This window comes from Hippichthys cyanospilos, chromosome 5 (genome assembly GCF_059441005.1).
Source record: "Hippichthys cyanospilos isolate Australia breed blue-spotted pipefish chromosome 5, RoL_Hcya_1.0, whole genome shotgun sequence".
NCBI classification, from domain to species: Eukaryota; Metazoa; Chordata; class Actinopteri; order Syngnathiformes; family Syngnathidae; genus Hippichthys; species Hippichthys cyanospilos.
The window spans coordinates 25688341-25714911 of record NC_142373.1 but is presented as its reverse complement, the minus strand read 5'-3'; the positions used below and the strand labels follow the sequence as shown (position 1 = coordinate 25714911).

General features: G+C 39.5%; 1 protein-coding gene across 1 annotated transcript in view; it reads left to right on the top strand.

Moving 5' to 3' along the window:
• The window catches only part of LOC148424129 (kalirin-like), a 155631-nt gene that overhangs the window by 52383 nt on the left and 76677 nt on the right, over positions 1-26571 (top strand). Inside the window, exons 13-30 of the mRNA XM_088415368.1 lie at positions 363-494; positions 4105-4227; positions 9120-9311; positions 9643-9812; positions 12234-12408; positions 12646-12907; positions 13915-14081; positions 15764-15883; positions 16146-16214; positions 16608-16757; positions 16830-16979; positions 17716-17830; positions 18624-18739; positions 18895-19017; positions 20782-20964; positions 21054-21175; positions 23181-23247; positions 23609-23718. Of these exons, the coding sequence (XP_088271494.1) occupies positions 363-494; positions 4105-4227; positions 9120-9311; positions 9643-9812; positions 12234-12408; positions 12646-12907; positions 13915-14081; positions 15764-15883; positions 16146-16214; positions 16608-16757; positions 16830-16979; positions 17716-17830; positions 18624-18739; positions 18895-19017; positions 20782-20964; positions 21054-21175; positions 23181-23247; positions 23609-23718 (2546 nt within the window). The remainder of the gene's footprint in view (positions 1-362; positions 495-4104; positions 4228-9119; positions 9312-9642; positions 9813-12233; positions 12409-12645; positions 12908-13914; positions 14082-15763; positions 15884-16145; positions 16215-16607; positions 16758-16829; positions 16980-17715; positions 17831-18623; positions 18740-18894; positions 19018-20781; positions 20965-21053; positions 21176-23180; positions 23248-23608; positions 23719-26571) is intronic.

Below are 26571 nucleotides of genomic sequence, written 5' to 3'. Positions count from 1 at the left end.
TCCTTTTTCTTTTTTCTTTAATCACGGTATATTAATGCATCTTTATTGAGGACTTAGTAGGGCTGCATAATTAATCGAATTTCACAATATTTCACAATATTGGCTGCCACGATTAATTAAGCTGATCCTCTGCGATATTAAATTTAAAAAGCCAGCTACACTACATGTCAAATCAAGTACTTTGTCATTCTACCACCAGGGAACAATGTTTCCACCACATGTTTGCATAACAAAAGCCTATGCTTTTATCACCCTAATATAATATTTAACCAGTATGAAATGGTGTTGAGTTTCTCACTCATCTTATCTTAAATCTCAGTCACATTTTTTTTAAGTAATGAATGGTATGTTTTTCTGTGTAGGTTCATTGTATCCTGGATGTGGTCCATGAAGTGCTCCACCATCAGCGCCGTCTGGAGAACATTTGGCAGCACCGAAAGGTTCGACTGCATCAGAGACTGCAGCTGTGTGTATTTCAGCAGGATGTCCAACAGGTACACCCCCCCCCCCCCACCACCCCCCCAACACGCACACACACACACGCGCGCGCGTAGACTCACAAACCCACATGAAAATAAATACACATAGATACACATTCACATACTTATGCACTTAGTAAGTGAAAACAATACAAAACAAGGAAGAAAGAGTATTTCATAAAGCTGCAGTGGAGTGTGTCATTCTGTGGCGACATGTGTTTTCCATCAGCTCTTTTCATCCATCATTTTCCTAAAACCCGAAAAACTTATCAGATCCGAGTGGATCTTTGCTCCTCTGACGCCTTGGCATATATATGAAGCATGGAAATGTGTCTGAAGGTTAGGATATGACATGATTTTAAAACCACTATTAAGAAAAAACAGGCCTTTATTAAGTGTCTCCAAATATATGAACAAAAGTACTGAACAAAAGTACTGAGTAATTTATTCTGGAGAATGTTTGGAGTATTTGTTTTCTATCAAATTTACGCTCCTTGTCCTTGTTCCAACAACAAAGACAAAATAATTCTTGCAGCAGTGCCAGTAACCTACCAAATTCACAATTCTTTTTTTTTCTTGACTTTACAGTTTGTTGCAGGTGGAATTTGTAACCCATACATTTTTCCGTGACATACTGACATCCATCCAAAGTAACATTTCCATACAATTTTGTAGTGGAGTTCCTCAGGGAGAGGTTTTAGGTCTACTCATTTATCAAATAAATGCAAAGGGGGAAACAACGGCCCCTTTTCACTTTCCAACGATGGCTCTCACTACTTCTACATTTTGGAACAATGTTCCGCAGATCAAATTTGACGTTTCTGCCAAAAATAGATTATTGGTGATAATTATTGGTCAAGTAATATCAATCTACTGCTCGCTGTTGCTAAATTTCCAATAAGGCTACTTGGGATATAATCCATGTAAATAAACTAATGTTTTAATTGTTCTTAGCACACAATGCTGAAGTTTTTGATAAAACAAAAAAGAATAACTAAAGTAAATTGGGGAGAACCCAACACCAGAACCATTAACAATCTTGAATCATCTATAATGTGTGAAGGAAGCAGGTGAGAATTCCTACAGACATGAAAACTGCTTATGAAGTCCCAGAGGGGAGGACACGAGCGAAACTCTGAACAAAGAAGAGATCACATCGAGCGGGGGCAGTAAATTCAGTGGGAGAACACAGTTTCGCCAAAAACAGCCGTCACGTATCGGCGGCTATGAGCCCCCTGAGATAGCCATCGAGCGAGCGCTGTCTGGCGTGGCGACGCACATGTGGAAAGCGCAGCACGCTTCTAATGCTAAATAAATCACAGCCCATCAGCAGATGATAGTTCCTCTCGAGCGGAAGACACACGAGCGAAGGTGTAGATGGAGCATATGAGGTGTGCAGTTTGGTTTGGCACGTCCAACCTTCAACCGGCCATGTGCTCCATTAAAACAAATCATTTTGAAAAGAGCTGATGACATGCACATTTACACTCATTGCTCATTTATCTTCCGTTTTACTTGTTGTTTTTTTTTTTTTTTTTTGCATGCCCAAATTTTTGTTAGGGGAAAGCTTGAGATATGTGAAGTGAAAATGAGAAAATCAGTCAAACAATAGAATAGTATTAAAAAAAAAATAGAACAGAACGTAATAGAATGCCTTTATGATTCATTATATAGCAGGTATACAACGAAATTGAGAGTGCTGCTCTGATCAGTGCATATTAAATAAATATAAACAATAGGTAGACTAAAAAAAGGTGGCCCAGTGGAAGAGTGGTTAGCACGCCCACCTCACAGTTTAGGGTACCGAGTTCAATTCCAACTGGAGTTTGCGTGTTCTCCTCAAGCACACGTGGGTTCTCTCCAAGCACTCCGATTTCCTCCCACACTCCAAAAACATGCGTGGCAGGTGCATTGGACACACTAAATTTTTCTTAGGTGTGATTGGGTGCATGAATTGTTGTCTGCTTCTGTATGCCCTGCGATTGGCTAGCAACCAGTCCAGGGTGTCCCGTGCCTACTGCCCGAAGATGGCTGGGATAGGCACCAGCAAGCCAGCGACCCCAGTAGGCTGCTATAGAAAATAGATGGAAGTTCTAATTTTCAGTGTGTTCTTGTTTTGTTCTAATTCAAAGCTAACCACAAATTACTAACTGCTAATAGCTACAATGTGTCACCTTTGTCTTATAGCGTGAATGATGATGACTGATTTCTTCCTTTGTTACAGTGCAGTTTCTATGGTCCATTCCTTCGCTTTATTATGTTATATGAAATGTTCCATCATTTTCGTGGTTAATAGGAACTGCCCCCGCAATATTAATGCATGTGTATGTGGGTACCAGAATTGTTTAAATATGTGAAAAGTATATATATATATATATATATATATATATATATATATATATATATATATATATATATATCCTCAACGTATGTCCTTCCATGCATGCACGCCTCATTCATTACCTCTCTCACCTCTCTCACTCGCATGCCACACACACCTTTGTCACCTAAAGGCACAATACATGCAACAATATAGGTTGAGGTTCACTTGGAGACTACTGCTAGAGGTACTCAAAAGACTGTCAACAGCATGTACAAGACTGGCAAGACAGTTATTGTGTCATGTACACTCCTACAAGAAGTGGGATTTGCCCCCGGCGCGACATCGACCAGTGGATTACTCCACTCCAGGAGTGGATTACAAGTCCTGTTTCATCTCTCTGATATGCAGGGAAACCTTCACAGCGCTTCTTTCCACAATATAGCTTATCTTTTTCTCTTGGTTCTTGTGACGACTGTGACCCAGGCAAACAAGAAGTGAACTCCAGAACACGCTGTAGGTGGCTTTGGTGTGAAAAAAATCTTTATTCCCAAAAAGAGTATGCGACGCGTGAATTAACAACAAACGTTCCTCAAAGTGCAACACAAATGTGAAAACGAGATCCAAAGTACAAATCAAAGAGACAATGCAAAAGGGCAATTTAACTTGGTGGCAGAACCAGCAGGAGGATGTCGCCAAGAAACACCAAGTACCAACTCAAAAAAACTTTTAACGCTAGGAAACGAGGGACTGAGAAACAGGAGACTGGGATTGGCACTGGAAGGCTCCGTAATGCAATAATCCGGCGATGTCCTCCTACTTCGGCCGCACCCATAAAGTCCCCTGATTGCAGTGCGCAGCAGGTGTGCGGCCGGTGCTTTCACCCCCTAATCTGTGAACAGGACACAATATTAGGTACACGGGATGTGACAGTTCTCAGTGATATATTGTCAGAAGCTCAAGATCAATAACTGCCATGCAAAGCTATCTTCCTATATTCCTTCCAGTTCTAATGTTCCAGGTTAGTTTTTTAGGTCTGGTTTTTGCAGACCAAGTTTTCTCCTTCATTATATATGTAAAGACATTGCTTCTCTACTTCCATGTTCGGCCTGCTTCTGGGTTCACATTCTTCTCCTCACATAACATAAATCAGATGGTTACTCATTCTATTGATTTATACACATTGACTGGTGCACATATTGATGAAACTGCAATGGTAACAATTTGCTTGAGTTTGTGTGGTGGCAAAATTGATTCACTTAGTTCTCCAAAAATTGCTTTGAATTGTGCACTCCTTCTCTCCAGGTGATGGACTGGATTGAAAACCATGGCGAGGCTTTCCTCAGCAAGCATACCGGAGTGGGAAAGTCTCTTCATCGAGCTCGAGCACTGCAGAAACGACACGATGACTTTGAAGACGTTGCTCAGGTTGGACATTGTTTTCTATAAAAGGATAATATTATAATAAATAGGCTTGATGACTTTGGCCATCACCCCTCAGTGAGCCTTTGCCCCTCCTATAGCTATCATTCCTCTGTGTGCCGTCACCTTACCGTGGTGGAAGGATTCACATGTCCCAGTGATCCTCGGAGCTAAGTTGGGTCAGAGTAGGGTCACCCATGGCAAACAGGTCCTAAGTGAAGGCTCATAGTTCCCTTATGATGAATACAACACTTGGATTGTGTCTACCCTTGCTCGGATGCAGGTCATTGTCCCCCTCTGGCGGTGGGACCCACTGGCAAGCGCCTGGTGGCTGGACCTGCACCCATGGGGTCTGGCCGGGGGCAACATGGGTCCCCCCTCCCATGGGCTCACCATCTGTAGAAGGGGTCGTCTGCAGAGAGAGCTGGGCGGTTGCCAAGGACATGTACCTTAGCAGACCGATCCCCAAGTAGCTCAAGTAGTAGAAGTAGCTCTTGGTACATGCAAAGTCACCGCTTTGGCAGGGAAGGAGCCTGAGCTGGTGTACGAGGCCGAAAGGTTCAGACTCAATATAGTCGGACTTTCCTCCACACACAGCTTGTGTTCTGGTACCAGTCCTCTCAAGAATGACCTCTATTCCACTCTGGAGGTGCCCGCAGTGAGAGGCACAGAGCATGTGAGTGCATACACATTGCCCTCCAGCGGTGAGGTCTTTAATTGTTGTTTGTGCTTACATTATGCACCTAAAACCACTTCAGAATACCTACGCTTTATAAAGTCTTTGGAGAGTGAGCTGGAGAATGCTCCCTCTGGGGACTCCCCCATTCTGTTAGGGACTTCAGTGCTCCTGTGGGCAATTCAAGATTCAAGAGTTTTTATTGTCATATGTATAGTATTATTATACCACACCATAAAATTCTTATTCCGGGCAGACTACATTCCATGTTCGAGCAATGAATAGCAATAAGACTATGAAGTGACAGTGCGACCTGCAGAGATTTGATTGGGAGGTATCCCTGATCTGAACCAGAGCAATGTTTTGTTACGAGACTTCAGCGATTGTCCATAACAAACACAATGTTCAAGCATAAGGGCGACCACATGTGCATTTGGCACCTAGCCAGCCAGCTATGAGTAGTGTCCAAATTATTCTCACATCCAAATTTTCAGTCAAGCTCAACAGTCGTCCTCTCCTGCCTACATGTGATGAATAACACACGTGGAACTCTGAACTCATCAGAAGACACAAGAATGCTACCGTCCCTTCACAACCTTCTAGTAGGCTCTGTGTAATGAATCTAAAATGTGATGGTTGAAGTTTCTTAAAACGAAAACTAAAAAAAATATATATATATAAATTGTATGGGTCAATCATGAGTCTTTTGAGCAATCATGAGTCTGAAGGCCTAGCAAAGTTGTGCATCGATTTAGCAACAAATAGAAGCTCAAATGATTAACAAAACGCAATAGTTACCCACATATGATTGCAGTTTGCACAACCAAGGCACCCTACCAAATGAAGACAAAAGACGGGTGGAAATTATGAACAACATTTTACAAATTTATGCAAAGTTTCAAATGCAAGTTCTTTTAATAATTGAGGCCTGCAAAGAAGCCTTTTTCGGCCCTGACTAGTAGCACAATACTCCATCCCACAGAGCTTGAAGGCTGAAAGTTATTTAAAAAATAAATAATAATAATGAATGTACTGTATGATTTAATTAAAACTGGGCTTGATTTTAAAAGATGTTTTTTGCAGATGTACCCATAACAAAGTACCTGTCATTAGTAATTACATGTGAGATGTGCTCATTCTTTAAGTCATGTGATCTTGTGCAGTTTACAATTTTCAGTTTATGCAGACGTTTGACCGCAATACAAATACCCTAAATGTCATTATACTAACGGGAATCTTAAAACTATGATACTGTAACTGTCATAAATGTATTGTATTTTTTTTCTTGATAATGTTGGTCACAGTGTTTGAAACCGTTTGAAACAGTTCAGAGAACTGTCTGGTTCCCAACTTTATTGGCGTAGGTTACTCCCTAAACATGCAACTGCTGCTCATTAAAAGCTCATGGGGGAATCTGGAAACAGTGAAAGCATAAAATAGTACAAGATTGATCATCCATACTAAATAAGAAATGAAAGTTACGCAGAGGTCAGAGAGTGCCTTCACGAGATTTGTAACCTGTAACAACCCTGATCATTCACCCCCCTCGCCCCATCCCTACACACACCAGAGATATATATATATATATATATATATATATATATATATATATATATATATATATATAAATAGCCGCACTTTCTCACTACCCGAGCTGGCTTCAGGCAGTCGGCAGGGGACACCCTGACCTGGTTGCCACCTGGAATTGAACACTGGTCCCTTAACTGTGAGGTGGACGTGCTAATCGAGCTGCCGGTGATGTCATATATTTATATACAAAATCATCTCACATCCACTACATATGGCAAAGTTCAAAATCCAAAAAGGAGACTTTCTGCCTCTATCCACCTGGATGAACAAGAACACAACCTTGCTTCGATCGTAATGGTCAGCTTGACAGAATGTTCTTATCCAGTGATCTGTTTTATAACATGCTAAATAGAAATGATAACACCCGACTTGTTGTAATGTGGGTCATGTTAATGTCATTTTACTTTAAGTTAAAACGTATTATATTTCCAACCATTTTCACAACATAATGAGTCATTCTGAGTTTTGGCCATCGTTTTCTGGGTCTTTATGTATTCAACTGACATGGATGATGATACGTTAGCAGTAATCTTTCAGCAGTCATGCAGCACAAAGTATTAATCTCCTGTAAATTGTAATCTTCGGACTAAGCCTTCCCCTACATTCAGGAAGATCCAGAAGTCTCATCCCATCTGAAGATGTTGAGACGTGATGTGTGTCTACAGACAAAATGCGTAATGAAGCCACACTATAATTCATGTGGATCATAAAAGATTTACCCTTCAGAGAGTCTTTAATCCCTTTGAGACACGTTCAGGGAGAAAATGTTAAAAATTCTCTAACCAGAATCAGCACTAGTATGATACCGGATATACGGTATATCGTAATATGGAAAACATGATTCATAATATGACAAAAATCATGATACAAAAGCCACTTCAGAGGGGATTGATATATAAAACTAAATATTACAAAAATAAGGCGTTTTAAAACCGATAGGCGATATATTGGAAAATTACTATTACATATTATTAATATGTCATATTACAATATGCGTATTCCATCCATTCATATTGCAATATATCGATATATCAATAATAGTGTCCTGCCCTACTGATAATTAAATTATAAAGTACAAAATTGTAGGATGCCGTTCGGGCCTGTTCCACTGCAGTCAGTCACTCTTTCAAGCAACCAATGGCCTGCATCAAATATGCGTTTTGCTCTTGGCCAGGAAAGGCAAGAGTGACGTTTTTTTTTTTTTTTTTAATTCCCAAATTCCCATTTATTTATTTATTTATTTATTTATTTTTTGACTTTAGTAACTTCAACCTCACCAGTACTTTGTTTTATTTGTAGTGTATGTGACAGCTGAAATTTAGACAAATTTAGACAAATCTTAATGAAACCATCTTCTGAAGTTGTAGGACAGGCAGTTATAAAGAGAGCTGACATGGAACATATCAAAGTAATGTAAGTCATGTTAATGCAGTCCAGTGGACATGATTGGTAATTGCACTACTCTTGTTCTCTGATATCCCTCAGATGTGGGATACTAAACCTGGCCTTGTTTAGTGTTAATTGCAGTTTAAGTAGAGAACCACAGGCTTGGTATTGATTATAAGTGGAGTTACAAAAACAGAAAAAAGAATTAATATGAATGCAGACAAAGTAGACCAACAATGACGGACCAAAAAAAAAAAGAAAAATCACATTTCGCCCTATAGTGCTGGGGAAAGCGTGGGCAAAAATACACTGTTGAACCAACGATTACAATTTTGCCTGGCTCAACAAAAATGACGAGCCGGCAATGACGGAAAGGGGGCGGCGCTCTGACGAATGCCAAACCAGCAAAAAACTAAATGTTGCCCACTTCTGCTTGTGATGTGTTTTCACTGACTTAATACATGAAACAAAAGATGTACATACAGAATTCGCACAAACATATTGTCTCTATAGTGTCAACACCTGAACGTGAAACATGGGAAATAATCTTTTTTAAACGAATAAAATAAAACTTTAAAATTTATATACCAATTAGTTGCCCTGAACTAAATTATTTCAGAATTAATTTGATTGTGGGTAACATCCATTACTGAACTCCACAGACCATGGTTGGCAATTATTTTGCTTGTGTGATATTCTACACTCCTCTAGTATACCATTTATAGACATTTACATTAGTTTGTTTTTTAATGTGATTAATGCGATTTGTCATGTGTATTATTTATTGGCCGACTCATTGTTGAGGGCAGTTTCCAATCGGAGGGATCTTTTTTTTTCATGCTGTCATGACACGCAAAGTACCGTGATTGTCAATTGAAAGCAAAACACTCAAACTTGAACCCTGCAGTGTAATCCAATCTCAGAGGTACTGGCTGTTGTAACTGATGTCCATACAGTACAGCAATAGGTAACTTCCTGATCAAATAACAGAGGATTACCCCCCCCCCCCCCCCCCCCCCAAAAAAAAAAATAAAAAAATTAAAACAATAAAAATCTGAAAATTTCCAAATACTGAACCGTGGTTTACTGTTGGTAAATTGGAAAAAAGTGATCAAGAAAAATGCAAGTCACACTGCAATGGAAAAACATGTTGTTTTCAGTTCTCCAAAAGACGTCGGCTGTGCTACTGAATCATAAAACTTTGCAAAATAAACAGCCAGAGTAATGATTGTATGTATCCTTCCAGAACACATATACTAACGCAGATAAGCTACTGGAGGCAGCCGAGCAGCTGGCCCAGACGGGTGAATGCGACCCGGAGGAAATCTACAAGGCGGCGCGCCATTTGGAAGTTCGAATTCAAGACTTTGTGCGCCGTGTCGAGCACAGGAAGCTTCTGCTTGACATGTCGGTGTCCTTCCACACGCACACCAAAGAGGTGAAACACTTTCACATTTTTTATTCACTGGATCAAATTAAATCGTGACATTATAAAATGTTATTGAATCGTATTACATCACAAGTCGAGATACATATCAAATCGTCTTTTAAGAAAGTAAGAAAGTAGAGAACAAGAGAACAAAAGGCAGAAGAAACTGCTTTTGATATGTGTAAACAAATACAGTAGCAATCTAATGATGTGTAAATTATATGAAACTGCTTAAAGGCCTTGAGTTTGACACCTGTGTCTTTGTGGAACTATTGCTCTAGCTCCAGTGTAAAGTACTATCAATTTGTGTATCATTGGTGTTCCATTCATTCTGCTGCAGCTGTGGTCCTGGATGGAGGAGCTTCAAAAGCAGCTGCTGGATGACGTGAGCTGCGACACTGTAGAATCTGTGCAGGCACTCATTCAGCAGTTCCAGCAACAGCAGACAGCCACTCTGGAAGCCACACTCAATGTCATTAAGGAAGGGGAGGAGCTTATGCAGCAACTCAGGTACTCTAATACTATAATCAACTAAAGTGATGTAATTACTGTAATGAATTGTTTTTTACTGTAATGTGGTAATATAATCTATTACACACAAAAATAGTCATTTTGTACTTGTTACAATTGAGAGTAAAGTAATGCATTACAATGCATTTTTTGCCTGAAATCAGTGGGGGATTTTTTTCCCCACCATAATTCGACCAAAACACTGCGAGATGGGAGGAGAAAAGTCTGGGGCAAAATGTTTGTTTGATCTACTACAGCTGAGATGAAATGGCAGGTTGAAAATGGACAATATGCACACTAGATGGACATACGACCATTGCTTTCAGTTCATCAGCGATAAAGACAAGAAAAATATAATCGTTAGGTGCACTTTGTGCGCGACACCTAAAAAGCTGTCCACTTTGCGAAATAGTACCTGTAATTTGACAAACCATATAGAGGGGCCATAGTAACGTGAAGTTAGCGAAAATAAAACACGTGGAGGATTGAAACACAACAGGCAGGCTGGCAAGGGACGAGACGAAACCGACATATGACAGGTGAAACGCGACTACCATGAGACTATGATCCGGCAAAGGTTGTAACGAAAACTGGGCTTAAATACACACACACACACACACTAATTAGACGGAACCGCAACACACACACTAATTAGACGGATGCGCAACAGCTGGAAGGGGATCAATAGGCAGGAGAATCGGATTGGCGGACACACGCGGGCAGGTAAACACAGACAGGTGGATCAAATCAAAACTAATGTGCTGTGATACGAGGAGCTGAAACAGGAACTATGTAAACAGAAAAGAACAGAACCCCCCCAAAATGAACCCACAAGCAAAAACAAACATGACATTAACATTGTTGTAGTTATTGTAAACTACAGGCAGCCTTCAAGCAATTGCTACTTTCACAAAAACTTGGCACAATAACACACATAAACAAAGACAAATCATTCAGTATACAGTATATTTTCTCTACTCAGCGATATCGCCCATAACAGAAGCTTAGACTTTTTTGGGACCTTTATGCCTTGTTTTCTCACTGTTCATACAGTGCCAGTCATATTCCAACCCTCCTTTACACCACCATATTAAAAAATGTAATATATACACATGTATGATATTTATGCACTTGCGCTTGAATATTTGGATTCTTAAAAGTAGTCTTGGGCTATAATATTGCTCTATTGCGATATACAAAGTGACACTATAGACGTACTGCAATACGACGTTCAGCTTCCAATACGTCGCGTTTCAGGTTTAAACACCTTATTTTCATAAGATTTTGTGGGTTTTTTTGTTGTTGTTGTTAATCAATCCGCTTCAGAGTGGCTTTTGTATGATGGTTTTTGTCATATAATGAATCATGTTTTACATCTAAATCATTCCAAGCACTTCAAAAACAGCTTATTAAATGTTACAATAGCTTACTTTTTGAGTGAGGCCATGTGGCAGCAGAGGAGGAGGGCAAACAGCAGAAAATGAAAACGTTATGATACGAAGATAACATTTCATTCGTTTCTGCCTTTGCAGTCATATCTCAGGGTTCCTTCTCCTGTTCAAGTCGTCCGTAGTAAGCTTGTGTATGTGTTCACAAGAAGCGCAATAATATCTGACTCCTACTCCTCAACAAGCAGCCATATTAAGCAATAGAATCTCATGTTGTGTTTATCCAAATGGGAATTTTGAGATTTTTGTTTTGTTTTAGTTTGTTTTGTTTCTTTATATGCTAAGTAATTTTTGTAATATGAAGAAAAAAAAACTGTACAGAAGTGACCAGGTCTCAAGGTTGCACTGTATTTGATGAAATATGACAAAAAAAATGTCTTCTTGGTTTTTGTCGTATTTTTTTTCACCAATGCAATTGAGGTCACCGATCAGTTTCGTTTAGGGTTGTGGCAGAAAAAGAAGAGTACGAAGTGGTGTGCGGTAAGAACAAGTGCTACCTGTGTATTCGTGCCACATCAGTGCTGTCTGAAAAGAGTATTCTTAACTGCTGGGGACATATTAACACTGGCAATGGCACGCTTGAAATAATTTAATGTGTTCTCATAGATGTCAATGATGTGTGACTTCTGAAAAAGAAAAAAGAAAAGTTGTCTTCGAATAATTTGGTTTTTTCAGTCATTGTTAAAATATATGCCATAGATTTTTTTTACAAGCATTGCCCAATATATCGCAATACTGTACTGTACTTTGGTGTATTGCAATATATCGCAATAAACTTTTAAGACACAATACCCCAAAAATGTCTTTGGAATTGACTTCTCTGTGCTAACAGTCATGTTTAGCACAATATTTCATAACGTGTGCAATTTTAAATGTGGCTATTCCTGCATCATGTAAAATGCAAACAAAATACTAAACGTTTAGATCGCCATGTTGTTTGTGCAACGTCTCCATCTGTCTCGCTCTTCTGCAGAGATGCTGCCATGTCCACCAATAAGACACCACACTGTAGTTCCATCGCTCACATCCAGGGAGTCTTGCAGCAACTGGATGAGGCCCAGAGCCAGATGGAGGAGCTGTTCCACGAGCGCAAAATCAAGCTGGACATCTTCCTCCAGCTACGCGTCTTTGAACAGTACACCATAGAGGTAACCAACTAATCCTTTAATTTGCTTTAGTTTTGTGTTAATTGTCGTACTTAAGTGACATTTTAATGGCAATGGTCACGCCAAAGACTGTCTCCCTCCCCTATAATGCAAGCAGCACATATTTGGAGTCACTTGTAAACACTGAACAGCGTTGATGTGTTCTTTATGTATTTACAATAGCTTTTTCAAACTATGCAATAAAACTTTGCCGATACAATGACGGATCCATCCGCTCAGGTGACGGCTGAATTAGACGCTTGGAACGAGGACCTGTCTCGACAGCTGAATGACGCGGGTCGCCCGAGCAGCAGCAACAGCAGCAGCGGCGGAAGTGGCGGGAGCAGCGGCACTTTCTCTGGAGGCGCGGAGGACATTGGTCTGGCTGAGCAGAGGTTGAAGAGGCATGCTGAGAGAAAGGCAGCCACCAACAACATGACCTATGAAGTCATGCAGCAGGGCCAGGACTTGCACCAGTACATCATGGAGGTGCAGGCCTCAGGTAGCATTCTCAGTCCCTTTGCATGGTTTTCAGCCAACATGAGCATCCACTTGTCTTGATTCACCCTTTGTGAATCCTAAATCATCTTCCTCTGAAGTGTTCTGCCTTAGCGCGCGGATCTTTATCCAGGTCTGATCTGACATCATCCTTCCCTCTTTATACGCTGTCATCCTTTTCAGTTCGTCTATCTCTTCTGCATTTCTTTTATTTTTTGGTCCCTGTAATGTGTGTGTACTAGAGATTTTTTTTTCCTTCAGAGCGTTCAATGTTTTCAGCAGTTCTCTTTTTAGTCCAAGTTCCTGTAATATAGTATGATTTCATTTGTTCTCCTCATCTCCCATGTCACTCTTAACGTCCTACTCCAAAGCCACATATCCAGTGCATCGATCTTTTGATATTTCTTCTTTGTTCTGCAGCGCCCGTGACTCTGCTCCATAAAAGGCCACAGTCCAGACTAAGCATTCCTTTTTTACATCACAAAGCTTCTTTCAAATGCAGATTGGGCCAATTTTATACAAGCTCTCGCAGATTTCTGGATGGTTCCATCGACTGATACTATGCTTCCAAGAAACTTAAATTAATTAATGTCAACTGGTCATTTACAATGAATCTTTACTGGCAATTCTCTTTTCATATTCATGCAGTGTACCTTGTTTACCTTTTTGAAACATACTCTACTGGTCAAATGTGCAGAATCGCCCTCTTATTCAGTGTTTTTTTTCTTTGTTAGAATTGTCTTGAATTGGAGATCAATAATTATTAATTCATCAACATTTATGAAAGATTATTGCTGTAATTATTTGTTTAACTTTAATCAAAGCAGAACATTGCTGCCGTTGGGTGAAATAAATCTATCTATCTATCTATCTATCTATCTATCTATCTATCTATCTATCTATCTATCTGTCTGTCTGTCTGTCTGTCTGTCTGTCTGTCTGTCTGTCTGTCTTCACTGTTTATTGTTTTGAAAACATCAATTCAGTGATTGTAACAATTGTGCCCACCAGGGATTGAGCTGACGGGAGAAAAAGACATGGACTTGGCGTCTCAGGTTCAGGAGCTGTTAGAGTTCTTGCATGAGAAGCAGCAGGAAGTAGAGCTCAGCGCCCAGCACACACACACGAGACTGGAGCAATGCCTACAACTGCGTCACTTGCAGGCTGAGGTCAAACAGGTACACACATATTCTGAGTGCTAGCACAACTGAAACTTTCCATCAAGAAATGATTTATGTTTTGATCATTCATATTTGCTCCTCCATGAAAAAGTGCAAAGCAAAACCTCCTGTAGAAAAAATACTGGTGTCATTTAAGTGTTGATGCGCTTATAAGAAAAGTGCTCATACACACCTTTGCTTGACACATTTCTACAAATCCTGCTTTCATTTTCTGATAAGGTCGTGTCATGAAAATGCTTATTGAATCACAAAATAGTAGCTTAAAATAGCAAAAATCACTTTGGAGAGTGCAAACTTTGGCCAAATCTGACAATCTTAATTTGGATTTAGCATCGTTGTCACATTTCTGAGGGATGGAATCTTGGCTAAGGCCTTCTTGGAGTGTGGAGTTGACATATTCTCCTTTTGCTTGCGTGGCTTTTTTTTTTCCTGGGTTCTCAGGCTTCCTCCCTCATTTCAAAAACATGCGTGTTAGGCAAGCCACACAGCCAGCAAAATGGCCAAAACTGGCTAAATTGTTGAGCAATGTGTGGAGGTTGGCAACTCATTATTTATCAGCCCTTTTGAATTCGTCAAAGGATTCTGAAAATTTGAATAACAGTATACATTAGAGCAAGAATAAAACACAAGCAAACTTTCACACACACTTAAAAAAAATTACTAAACTTTACACATAAGCTGCAGTGTCGCCAAGCCATTCCAATACAGTTTGAATTCCTGCTCTTCGCACTTTAGGGTCTGAGGTGGGAATAACAGGCATTGAATCAATGAAAAACATTTTCAATAAAATCCCTTTTTCATGAAAAACTGGAGAATAATATAAGATCCCCCCTCTCAAAACAAAAACAAAAAATCTCTCTTTAATATATATTTATTTATAAAATTTAGTCAATGAAATTTACACAGAGCGGTACATGTTTCATCACATTTTGGGAAAGAGGAGGGAAAAAAAAATAAGTAGAAGCTAAGCTTGCTTTCCAGTCTTCAGGACCATCAAGTTGTTTGTCAGAAATTACCACTGCCTTCAGCTCTAAGGGAGCCAACCCAGATTAAATTAGCCATGCCCTGGACACGAACACATTCAAAACAAAGCATGTCCCTTTCTTCGTTTGCGGACTCATCAGACCACGAGAGACTTTTCCCCTTTTTAGTGTTAATCTATCTCAGATTAGAGAAGTCAACTGGTTGTCTGAGAGTGAACCGTCCTTGCATGTGAACAGCTGAACCTATGGGGATACTCCTTGTATACCCAATCATGACACCCTGTTTACAATGAACCTATACACTTGTAGATTGTTCCATTTTTATTCATTTATTTATTTATTTATTTTTGTATTTTTAGCTGTCCACAAATTTTGCAGTCTTTTTTTTGCCCCTTTCCAAACTTTTTTGGTATGTGTTGTATGCTGCACGTTCAAAATGAGTGAATATTTGTAATACAACATCACAAAAAAACAGTATTTACCAGTTTGAACATAAAACGATCTTGTCTTTGTTGTGTATTCAACTGATAATAGCTTGAAAAAGATTTAAAAAAAAAAACATTGGATTCAGATTCAATTGAGATTTTACACATTGATACATTAAGATTTCAGCTTCCTCATTGTCACTTTTACTGAATGAAAAGAACAGAGTTGTCTCGCATTTGACATCACTTATCTCCGTTTTGTACCCTCGAGGTTCTTGGATGGATCCGTAATGGCGAGTCAATGTTGAATGCCAGCATGGTGAATGCCAGCTCGTTGTCTGAGGCAGAGCAGCTGCAGAGAGAGCATGAACAGTTCCAGATGGCGATAGAGGTGCACACACACACACACACACATATGCATAAAATGACAGCCATGGCCAGTCTAATGTTCTTGAACAATAATAGTTTCTGCATGTTTTTAATAGTAGCAGATGTATTATCTGTCAGACACACAGGTACTCTTTTGAACTTATAACACACTCACTCAGGCACACAAATCAGTCATAACATTAGGTACACATTGAATCAAGTAATATTGTTCTCGGTTTCAGTTAATTCATTAACAATTCATTTCGACTTTCTCTCTTCTTTAGTCTCTCTTTCATGCCAACTCCCTCCAGAAGACCCATCAGAGTGCTCTGCAAGTCCAGCAGAAAGCAGAGGTAACAATTTAAATAACTAACTAATAACTGACTGACTGAGAAACTTTATATTTAAAGCAGCACTTGTAGACCTATACATAAATTGCTCATATTTAAAATTTTGAATTTATTGCAAACATTAATAAAACAAAGTTTTTTTTTCAATAATAAAAAAGATATAACATATGGAGATTTTGCTGTCCTTTTTGTCACTGCAAACCTACTGAATCAATGAATTAAGAAATGCTTAAATTTGGTATCTGTGTATTTGCTATTTCCACTGTACTTTGCTATCAATAAAGATGTTAGATGTTAGAAATTTAACTGTGATTTGTAATTTCTCACAAGTTCACCTTAGTGTCCCCTACATACAGCAAGTGAGTGGAATTAACATTAGGTCTGCATTCGTTCCAGATGATGCTTCAGGCTGGCCACTATGACCCAGAGGCCATTCGTAACTGTGCCGAGAAAGTGGCCGTTCACTGGCAGCAGCTGATGCTGAAGATGGAGGACCGCCTGAAGCTCGTCAATGCTTCGGTGGCCTTCTACAAGACGTCAGAGCAGGTAGGCATCCATGCTCGCAAGTGTCGGACTCACCTACAGCATTGCAAATGTGAATGGCATGGTGGTCTTCAGGTTTGCAGCGTGTTGGAGAGCCTGGAGCAGGAATACAGACGAGACGAGGACTGGTGCGGAACTCACGAAAAAGTCGGAACGCCGGCTGACTCTGATCATCTTGTGCCTCTTATCAGCAAACACCTGGAACAGAAAGAAGCCTTCCTCAAGGTCAGTCCACTACTCATTAGACTTAAATTTTGGCATCTATCTTATCCTAGCCAACATAATGTACAGAGTTGCCCTATTTTGCATGGGTTGACTTCCAAAAGTAGATGTCCATTTTTTTTTAAGTTTTCTTAATTTATTAAATATATATTTTTCATTTACAGCATGTGTTTCTTTTGTAATATGAGCTGTTTTTTAATCATATATGTTTTGTCATTTATACTGTAAATTAGGGTTTGGGTTCATTTACCGTTATTTTTTTATTCATTAACAATGCATATGACATAATCCTGTGAGATGATACAATATGATTAAACAACATTTAATACGAAAAGAAAGAAACGGGAGACGATTAGATTACATATTGTATGATTAGATAAAATATAATGTGACAAGGAATAAGATAATATGGTGGTGAAACAACAATTGATCAATTGTCAAACTATTTGGGATTTTGATAATCAACTCATAATAAAGAGACCTTCTTTCTATATACCATTTAATCAATGTAACCATTAGCTGCAGCCCTAATCAAATATTATCTCATCTAGTTATGGGAAAATATGTTATTACAATAAACCTAATCAGTGGTAGGCACAATATAGATAAATCCTCACTACAAGTATACTTTATATAAATATTACAGAGTCTCCCTAATGAGCAGATCTCAGCTATTATGACATTAGTATGTGACGCATGATGTGTATAAGAAGTGTCTTCAACTTTGTGATGGTCATAGGCATGCACACTGGCCCGGAGGAACGCCGAAGTTTTCCTCAAGTACATCCACAGGAACAACGTGAGCATTCCAGGAGCCTCCAGTCACGCCAGAGGACCAGAGCAGCAGGTCAAAGGTAGGTAACCAGAAAAATAACACTGTAAAACCGTACATTGTCATTCTAACTTGATGCAATAGATTTATTCATTTCGTTAACATAACTCAAATTGTTTGCATATCAAAAAAGTAGGTAGCTAACCCAAGCCAATTCTGTGTTATTTTTACACAGCTCATTAGGAATGACAGTTTTTACAAGAGGTGGGGTGTGGACTACCCATACTGATGAGTTAATAAATGCACCAGGAAATGACTTACCAGTTTAACTCTTTTAGCGCTAATCGTTATCGGAAAGGGCAATCCGCTGATCACATCCTCCGTAGCTATTGCGATAAACACTCCCATCAAATGGTTACACTTAATAACAACAGTGCACGATAAGCTTAAAATTCAGAGGAGCGTTGCCCACGAGTGTCTATTCATAAAAGAAAAAAGTGTCACTTGCAGACAACCAGTATTTTATGTTACAATAATTCTTGTCGCTGGCAAGGAAAGACTTAAGAGTGGTTAAAATATTACTGACTACCAATATAAGACGACTTTCCCTTGTGAGGTGTTGCCAATGCACATCACTCATCTTTGTTCATCTTATTCTGCATTTAAGAACCCATCTGATTATCATAAGATTATTATCTAATTATCATTAAAACAACTAAAGAACATAATAGCAACACATTGACAGCTAACCAATCATGAAAACGAATCCTTTCGTTCCTGCCCCCTAAACAACAAGTATTGTTTCATAGAAAACTAGCACTGTGTTGAGAAAATGAGAAATCGTCCAAGGAAAACGTTTTGATTTCTGTTTTCAGCTATTCTGAATGAGTTGCTGCAGAGGGAGAACAGAGTCCTGCACTTCTGGACTCTAAAAAAGAGAAGACTGGACCAATGTCAACAGTACCTTGTCTTTGAACGCAGTGCCAAGCAGGTGTGCCTGTGTATATGTGTGCAAACTTTAAGCTTAAGTGCAGCACTAAAGAAACATCTGGTATATTTTACGATGGGAATTTTTTTTTAAGAGCCACTATGATATAATAAATATTGTGGCTCTTTATATGCGTGTTTGTGCATGCGTGTATGCAGGCTCTTGAATGGATCCAGGAGACGGGTGAGGTTTACCTGGCGACTCACGTGTCTTCTGGTGACAGCAGCAAGGAAGCACAACAGCTCCTCAATGACCATTATCACTTTAGACTCACTGCCAAGGTATATTGTGTGTGTATCTATGTGTATGAGTCTATGCACATGTGGGTGGCTCTGTTGCTATTGGTTTACTTAGGTACTATCCCAGATCAGAGTTATTGAGAACGCAAAAATATGGGCACTTAATTCTTTTCATTGAATATTGGCACCCAGATTTTCCTCATAAAAGGTAAAGTGCCAACTTGTGTACCATATCTGTTTTTGGATTAATTTTAAACAGTGAACAGACAAAAAAAAACTCTTGAAGTCACTTCGCTTGAGATACAAGACTTGCCTGCCCACCATTGGTCCCTGAGACAGATGATGGGCCTCAAATTAGGGTTCAACTGTGGCTCATGCAGCAGAGCAGGTCATTCATTAATTCAAGGTTTGCCTGTTCAAATCCCGCTTTGTACAAGTCATGTGTTGTTGTGTCCTTTGGCAAGACACTTCAACCACCTTGCCTCCAGTGGGTGGTTGGGGCTGCAGGTGCATGTGGCAGCCACACCTTTGTGCAAGGCACCTGCGGCTACACAACATAGTTAGCTACCACTGGTGTAAGAATGTGTGAGCGCATGAATAATGTCTCTGTTGTAAATCGTCTTTGAGAGTGTAGAAAATCACTATACAAGGGTGATTTATTCTTATTGTTATTGTTAATAACTTTGCAGAGAGACGCGCATGAGATCGGCATAAAAACCGCAACCATTCCACGATCCCCAAAATTTCAGCAGAAATGAAAAAAAAAGTCTGTCATTCCAGAAAAGGTCACAAAGCAGGGTTGTTTCATGTTTGCCAACAAGCAACTTGATGGTCCTCAAGACTTTTGGACATGTGGTGTTAAAAACGGCACAGCATTTGATCAAAACAACAGTAAAATATGGTGGCGGCAGTATGATGGTCTGGGGCTGCCTAGCTTCTTTAGAACCAGGATGGCTTGCTCTGAACAAGGGAAGAATTAATTCTGCTGTTTACCAGAAGATCTTGAAAGACAAACATTTGTTCATTAGTTCATGACTTCAACCTAAGGAGGTTTTGAATCATGCAGCAGAACAATGAAACAACCCAGCAAGTTCAACTTAAAAAATAACAAAGTTATGGTTTTGCAGTGGTCAAGTCAAAAGTTAAATCAGTTGAGATGCAGTTGCAGTTTTATATATAAATAGAGAGTTTTATAGCCAGGAAAGGGAAATCATTTAAGCATAAGAAAGTGGAGTATAAAATTGCACTTGGGGGACGATGCAAAAGTGTAAATCAAGACATCTAAAAAGTATTCTTCCATTAAAAACAAGTTGTCTGAAAGGAAATCCTATGTAGATTCTCATGAGATTTTCATTAATGTATTTAGTTATTGTTTATGAGCCATGGTAGGTCCTGATTTTCCATTAGCAACGGAAGCTTTTTTTTAAAAATTACAAACAGCACAAAAGCTCACAAAAAACACTAAAAAAAATCTCAGTACAACTTCAATAAACATTGTGGTTTACTATTGTCTCAACAAAGATCAAGGTACAGGGTATCTGTATTCGTCTTAATCTGAACCTAAATATTTAGATGTTAAATACTGTAAATGTTGAGACACTATAGTGTCAACATTTCTTTATCCTTGCATTAGAATGCAATTGAGCTTGTGGATTCTTACATTAGTGTGTACATTGCTCTACCTAGTGGTGGATTTGAAAATATACCAGAAATGGTCAAAATGTTAGAAGATACCATTTTTGCCCAGGTTGCAGCCAAATATCTCATAAAACAAAAAAGTGAGCGAATGCTTGTTTTCTTGTACAGCAAACAAAGGAGAAGGTGAAGCTCCTTATCCAGCTGGCCGACAACCTGGTGGAGAAAGGCCACATCCATGTTGTGGAATTGAAGCGATGGGTGAGCACGGTAGATCGCCGTTACCGTGATTTCTCCCTGCGAATGGCCAAGTATCAGGAGAACCTAGAGAGGAGCCTGGGTGTCTCCTCTGAGGTGCGAATATCTCCATGGTCACGCTTGTCTTGTACTGCATGTACATGCTGAGTCATGGGTGGGTTTTTGTTTGTTTATGTCACCTTCAGGACAACAAGGATCTAGAGTTGGATATTATTCCTGCAAGCTTGTCAGATGACCCTGAGATCAAACTACAGGAGCCCAACGATGAGGTCAATGAGGAGAAGAGAAAATCATCACGGAAGAAAGAGTGAGTACAGCTCCGGGGTTCACATTGAAGACTGAAGTGACCTAAATAACAATTTTTCTGCCCCTATCTGACCTGTATCCGATCTTCTGATGACAGTGTGGATGACACAGATGCGATTTTTATCTAATGTGACTTAGGCTACTTGGGTATTGTGGTACTAAATCCGATAAGTATCCGATCCTTTTGACTTCAGTCTGATCGGCCAGGTCGCATTCATCTGACTCGCGCATACCACCAAGTGACAAAGTCATAATTCTGCGCTCAACAAAGGCAGGAGCAGATTTGAAAACCAAAACAACAATAGCGGATGAGGCGAAGACAACTCCATGAAGAGAGCAAGCGAGAGAGACGTTGCTGGCACCGTGCAAAATGCTATGACCACAAAACCTCACACTTCCCCTCCTTAATTTACTCCTTAAATTCAATAGATTGAAACTATTCTGACTCCACTATGACAGCCATTTCAACAAGGCGAGCTACAGTGGGCCCCCGTGTTACGAACTTAATCCGTTCATCGGCTATGCTCGTAACTTGAATTGGTCGTATGACGGGCAATCCAAACCTATGTTAATTAGTGAATGCATGCAACGCGTGCATAAACCTTAGGTAAAAACATCACGACTTTATACACATATTAAAAATTAGTAACATAATCTACTGTACAGTTAAATCAAATAACATAAATATACAAAGGAAAAATGACATTTACCTTTGGGGCGACGTGACTTGAGCTGTTGGTGGGTGGAGGCGGAGGGGAGCAGAGACAAACCCGCAGAATTTTTTTTTTTTTCTTAAACGAGAACTTTTCTTAACGAGAACATACCACCGGCGATTTCCTTCTCTTTAATCCATAATAGAAGAAGCCTATCCATTTTGTTGTTGACCGAGGTCCGTCCCCTGGCAAGGAAAGTCTTGCCCTCAGAAGATTGCCGAGCGGTTACGGCCATACTCACTATTAAGGTTAACTATGCGTGCGCCTCCTTCATATTTCTTTAACTATCTCCTGCTTCGTTTCTATTGTCATCATCCTCTTACTTCTTCCTTTACCGCCACTTGCAATTTTAGAAGCCATGTCTAACAGATAAAGTTTGCAAAGTCTTCACAACACACCGGCATTTCTGTGATTGACGTGACGCCGGCCAATAGCATATCGGCATCTCCGTGACTGAGACCGTGACTGTGACCTTAACCGACCAATAGCATATCGGCGTCTCCGTGATTGAGACCGTGACTGTGACTGCCTTAATTGACCAATAGCATATTGGCATTTCCGTGACATGCGTGAAAAGTTGTTTTTGTTGATGCAGCAAAGCGAAAAAATTAGTGCAGACACACTGACCGGCATGTTGGATAGTTCGTAAGACGAAAGGTTTGTGTGTAAGAGGGGGGACAAAAAAACGCCGCGGTTCACGTCGTACGATGAAAAACACGTAAAACAGGGAGTTCGTAAACCGGGGGACCACTGTACTTCCCTATACACACCAAGCACCCCCGCTTGATTGTGACGTCACAAGGTCATCAATGCACATGTTGGGAAACATTTAGCATCCAAAACAGGTCACATACAGGTTGCATTTATTTAGAAACGTCAAAGACCTCAAAAAAAAAAAAATCAGGTTCCATGAAAAAATTGGAATTGAGCATTAAGCCCTGCAACGTGAATCTAACCTAAGAGACAAACAAACTGGATTAACATACTGTACAACAGACATAAACATGATGGAAATGTTTCATAATCCTTATGAATAACACTTTGAGAAATACGTTTCCATTTCCATTTTCCTTTTTGGATTGCCATGGCATTGCAGAATATGTGTAACTCCATCGTACGTATGTCAAAATAGCACTGCTTTGTCTCATTTAGTTATCTTTTTTTTATTATTATTTAGATTTATTTTCTTTTTGTTATGGTTTGAATTTTGAGGGTTTTTTCCCCTCAGGTTTTTTTTTTTTTTTTTTGGGGGGGGGGGGGTGGACTCTGTTATATAAAACTGTCTCTCTTTAGGTTCATCATGGCTGAGCTCTTGCAGACAGAGAAGACCTACGTCAGAGATCTCCAGGAGTGTCTGGAGGTGAGAAAACCGGTTTCGTCTCTGCCTGCGACTTTCGAGCTTGATTTGCAGGAAAAATACAGATTTATGTTTGTGCAAGTTCCAATCTATCTTTTTAAAAAACAAACTATGTCATATTTTCTAAAGTTTCTCTTTACCATCACATTTAATCCACATCTAATCCGATTACAAATTTGGCAAGAATTTAGAGGATCCAAAAAAACATCAAGACTCTCTATTGCCATCTAAACAAATTGAATTTGTTGTGGTTACATAGGACCTTATCCTATTTTACCTCATTTTAAGCATGAAGCGACAAATATTTCAGAGTTGGCGAAGGTTCTGTGTTTTTGCAACAACAAATGTTACCTGATCATTCCAGACCTACTTGTGTGAGATGACAAAGGGTGGGGACGAGATCCCTCCTGCCATCGCCAACAAGGAGCATGTCATCTTCGGCAACATGCAGGAGATCTACGACTTTCACAACAAGTGAGGGACTTTTAACAATTGTTATTTGTCACTTTATTGTAGACTTTATTGCTATTTAGGAATAAAATACTCTCTATGACAAATTGTTTTTCTAGAATGAAATCCACACGCATCTTAAAACTTTTAAGAACACTAATGGACCTTCCCATGTATGGCGTTATATTTGTGCCACAATTACGCACGCGTGGAAAAAAAAATTGAGCGGAGAAAATCAAACTGAGCGAGCGAAAACAGATTTTGAGAGCAAGAAAAAAACTATTGAGCGCGTAATGATAAGAGTTTGAGCGCGCGCCGATTGAGTTTGAACACAGAAAAAGAAATTGCTCGCTCAAAATTCCTCTTTGCTCGCTCAGGATAGCCCTCTCTCGCTCAACATCTCGCTCTCGCTCGCGATACTCCCCCCTCCCTCGCTCAACATTGCGTTTGCTCAACATTGAGCTCTCGCTCGCTCGACTCGTCCTCTGCGCTCGCTCAGTTCTGTTCACGCGTTACGTTTGTGCCACAAAACCAGCCAATCAGAGCTTGTAAAAGCACTTTGATTGACACTGCTTAGTATCCAATGAGATTGCTTGTACGCTATCCGTTGATGCACTCTCGTTTGCCCTGTGTTCACCCGAAAAGGGCAAACGAGAGTGCGTCAACACGGACTTGGGCTGGAGAATTACTTTTAATATTATTATTATTACTGTATTGTATCATTTGACAGAAATACCTTGTTAGTTTTTGTACTTTAATAATATAAGCCCACCCCTCCCGCCTACGTCGATGTGACGCACTCTCGTTTGCTCGTTCCGGGTGAACACAACAAGCAATCTCATTGGATACCAAGCTGTCAATCAATGTGCTTTAACAAGCTCTGATTGGCTGGTTTTGTGGCACAAACGTAACGCGTGAACAGAACTGAGCGAGCGCAGAGGACGACTCGAGCGAGCGAGAGCTCGATGTTGAGCAAACGCGATGTTGAGCGAGGGAGGGAGGAGTATCGCGAGCGAGAGCGAGATGTTGAGCGCGAGAATGCTATTGCGAGCGAGCAAAAAGGAATTTTGAGCGAGCAATTTCTTTTTCTGTGTTCTAACTCCATCGGCGCGCGCTCAAACTCTTATCATTACGCGCTCAATAGTTTTTTTCTTGCTCTCAAAATCTGTTTTCGCTCGCTCAGTTTGATTTTCTCCGCTCAATTTTTTTTTCCGCGCGTGCGTAATTGTGGCACAAATATAACGCCATACCCATGAACGCCACTCAAAATAGTGTGAGTTTTGGATGCATCGTTGTACAGAATCATGTAGTATTTAACAAATTATATGGACAAATGTTCTTGGCGTTAGGTGCTTCCACTCTTCTAAGATGATTCTTCTCAAGATTTTCAAGTGTGTCACTGAAAACAGCAAAATCATATAAATATTTACAGACTTATGAGTCTGTAAAGTGCTCAAATATAGTGGATATGGGGTTTTAGAAACACATTTTAAAAACCAATTTCAAACTTTCAAGTCAAAGTTTTTTTTTTTTTTTTTGCTTTTGAGGCCTAATATACAGTTGTGAGTTTTACTGATAACATGCCACATTTCTATGGGAAATAACTACTTCCCTGGCAATATGTATTAACACCCATTTTTGTGTGTTCGCTTTTGAGGAAAGTACAGTATCGCCATTTTGCCAGCAAAGATAGGTTATGAATTACAAATTTTATGGGGAAATTACTCTTTTTGAACAATAGTCAAAAGTGTTAAATATGGCTGTTGAGGTTACAATTTTTTTTTTTGGCAGATCATTGTTTTTTAGTTTAGTTTTGGTTTTTCTGTTAATTATTCCATTGAATAATTGAATAATAATGTAAAATTGGTTTGCATTGAAGTCTATTTCACAACAATTTTGTTCATGGTTAGTGTTTCTTCACTGATTGGTATTAACTTGATATTATTTAAGTGATTTAAAAATAAAAGAACTCAACAGTGTCTCACATGTAATGTGTCGTTTTCAAACGCATTTATATACTGGTTCAGACTGTTTTTATCCCACAAGGCGTGACGTCTCATGGGATTCAGTCCACCAGAAAAAGACGAGACAAGATTTTGACAAAATCTGTAATACTAATTAAAAAAAAAAACTAATATAAATGTTTCAGTTTTTGAAATGCTTTATTTTTATTGAGCAGACTGTAACAAAATTAACAATCTAGTGTGCAAATGTAAATATAGATGAAAAGCGAGGCTTTACTGAATAGCTTAACAAAGAGCATACTGCTCCTATAAGCTGCAGTGTATGCTCTGTTTTATTTTATTTTATTTCATTTTTTTGCAGCATTTACAACCCGCCTATGTTATACCTGCCAATATTTACCATCCTTTTCTTCAACTGGAAGCAAAATATTGCCATTGGTTGGGGTTAGGCAACGCCGTTCCTAGAGAGCCGCTATCACATGTTTTTGATGTCTCCCTCCTACATCACACCTGATTCAAAAAATCTGCTCATCAACAAGCTCTGCAGATGTTTATGAGCTTGTGGGGCAACAACTTCAAAATGAAAACTTTTGTGTCAAAAAAGTATCTCCTGCTGTCCAGGGATGAGAACTCTCAGGGTGTTATAATTTCACACGATGCTGTCGCACGAGAGCTCATCCCATCTCTAAATACAATCAAAATAAAATGATTGATTAATTACTGTTGGGTGGCTTAAATTGGAGGATGGGGACATTTTAAATAAAACAATTGCTCTTAGCAACGGCATTTGGCTGGCAACAAGTTCAGGCTGTGTCCAGCATACTTACCAAAGACACCTGGGATAGGCTGCAGCATGTTTGGAGACACTTATGATAATGAATGGATGGATACTCTAGCAATCACTCCTTTATTA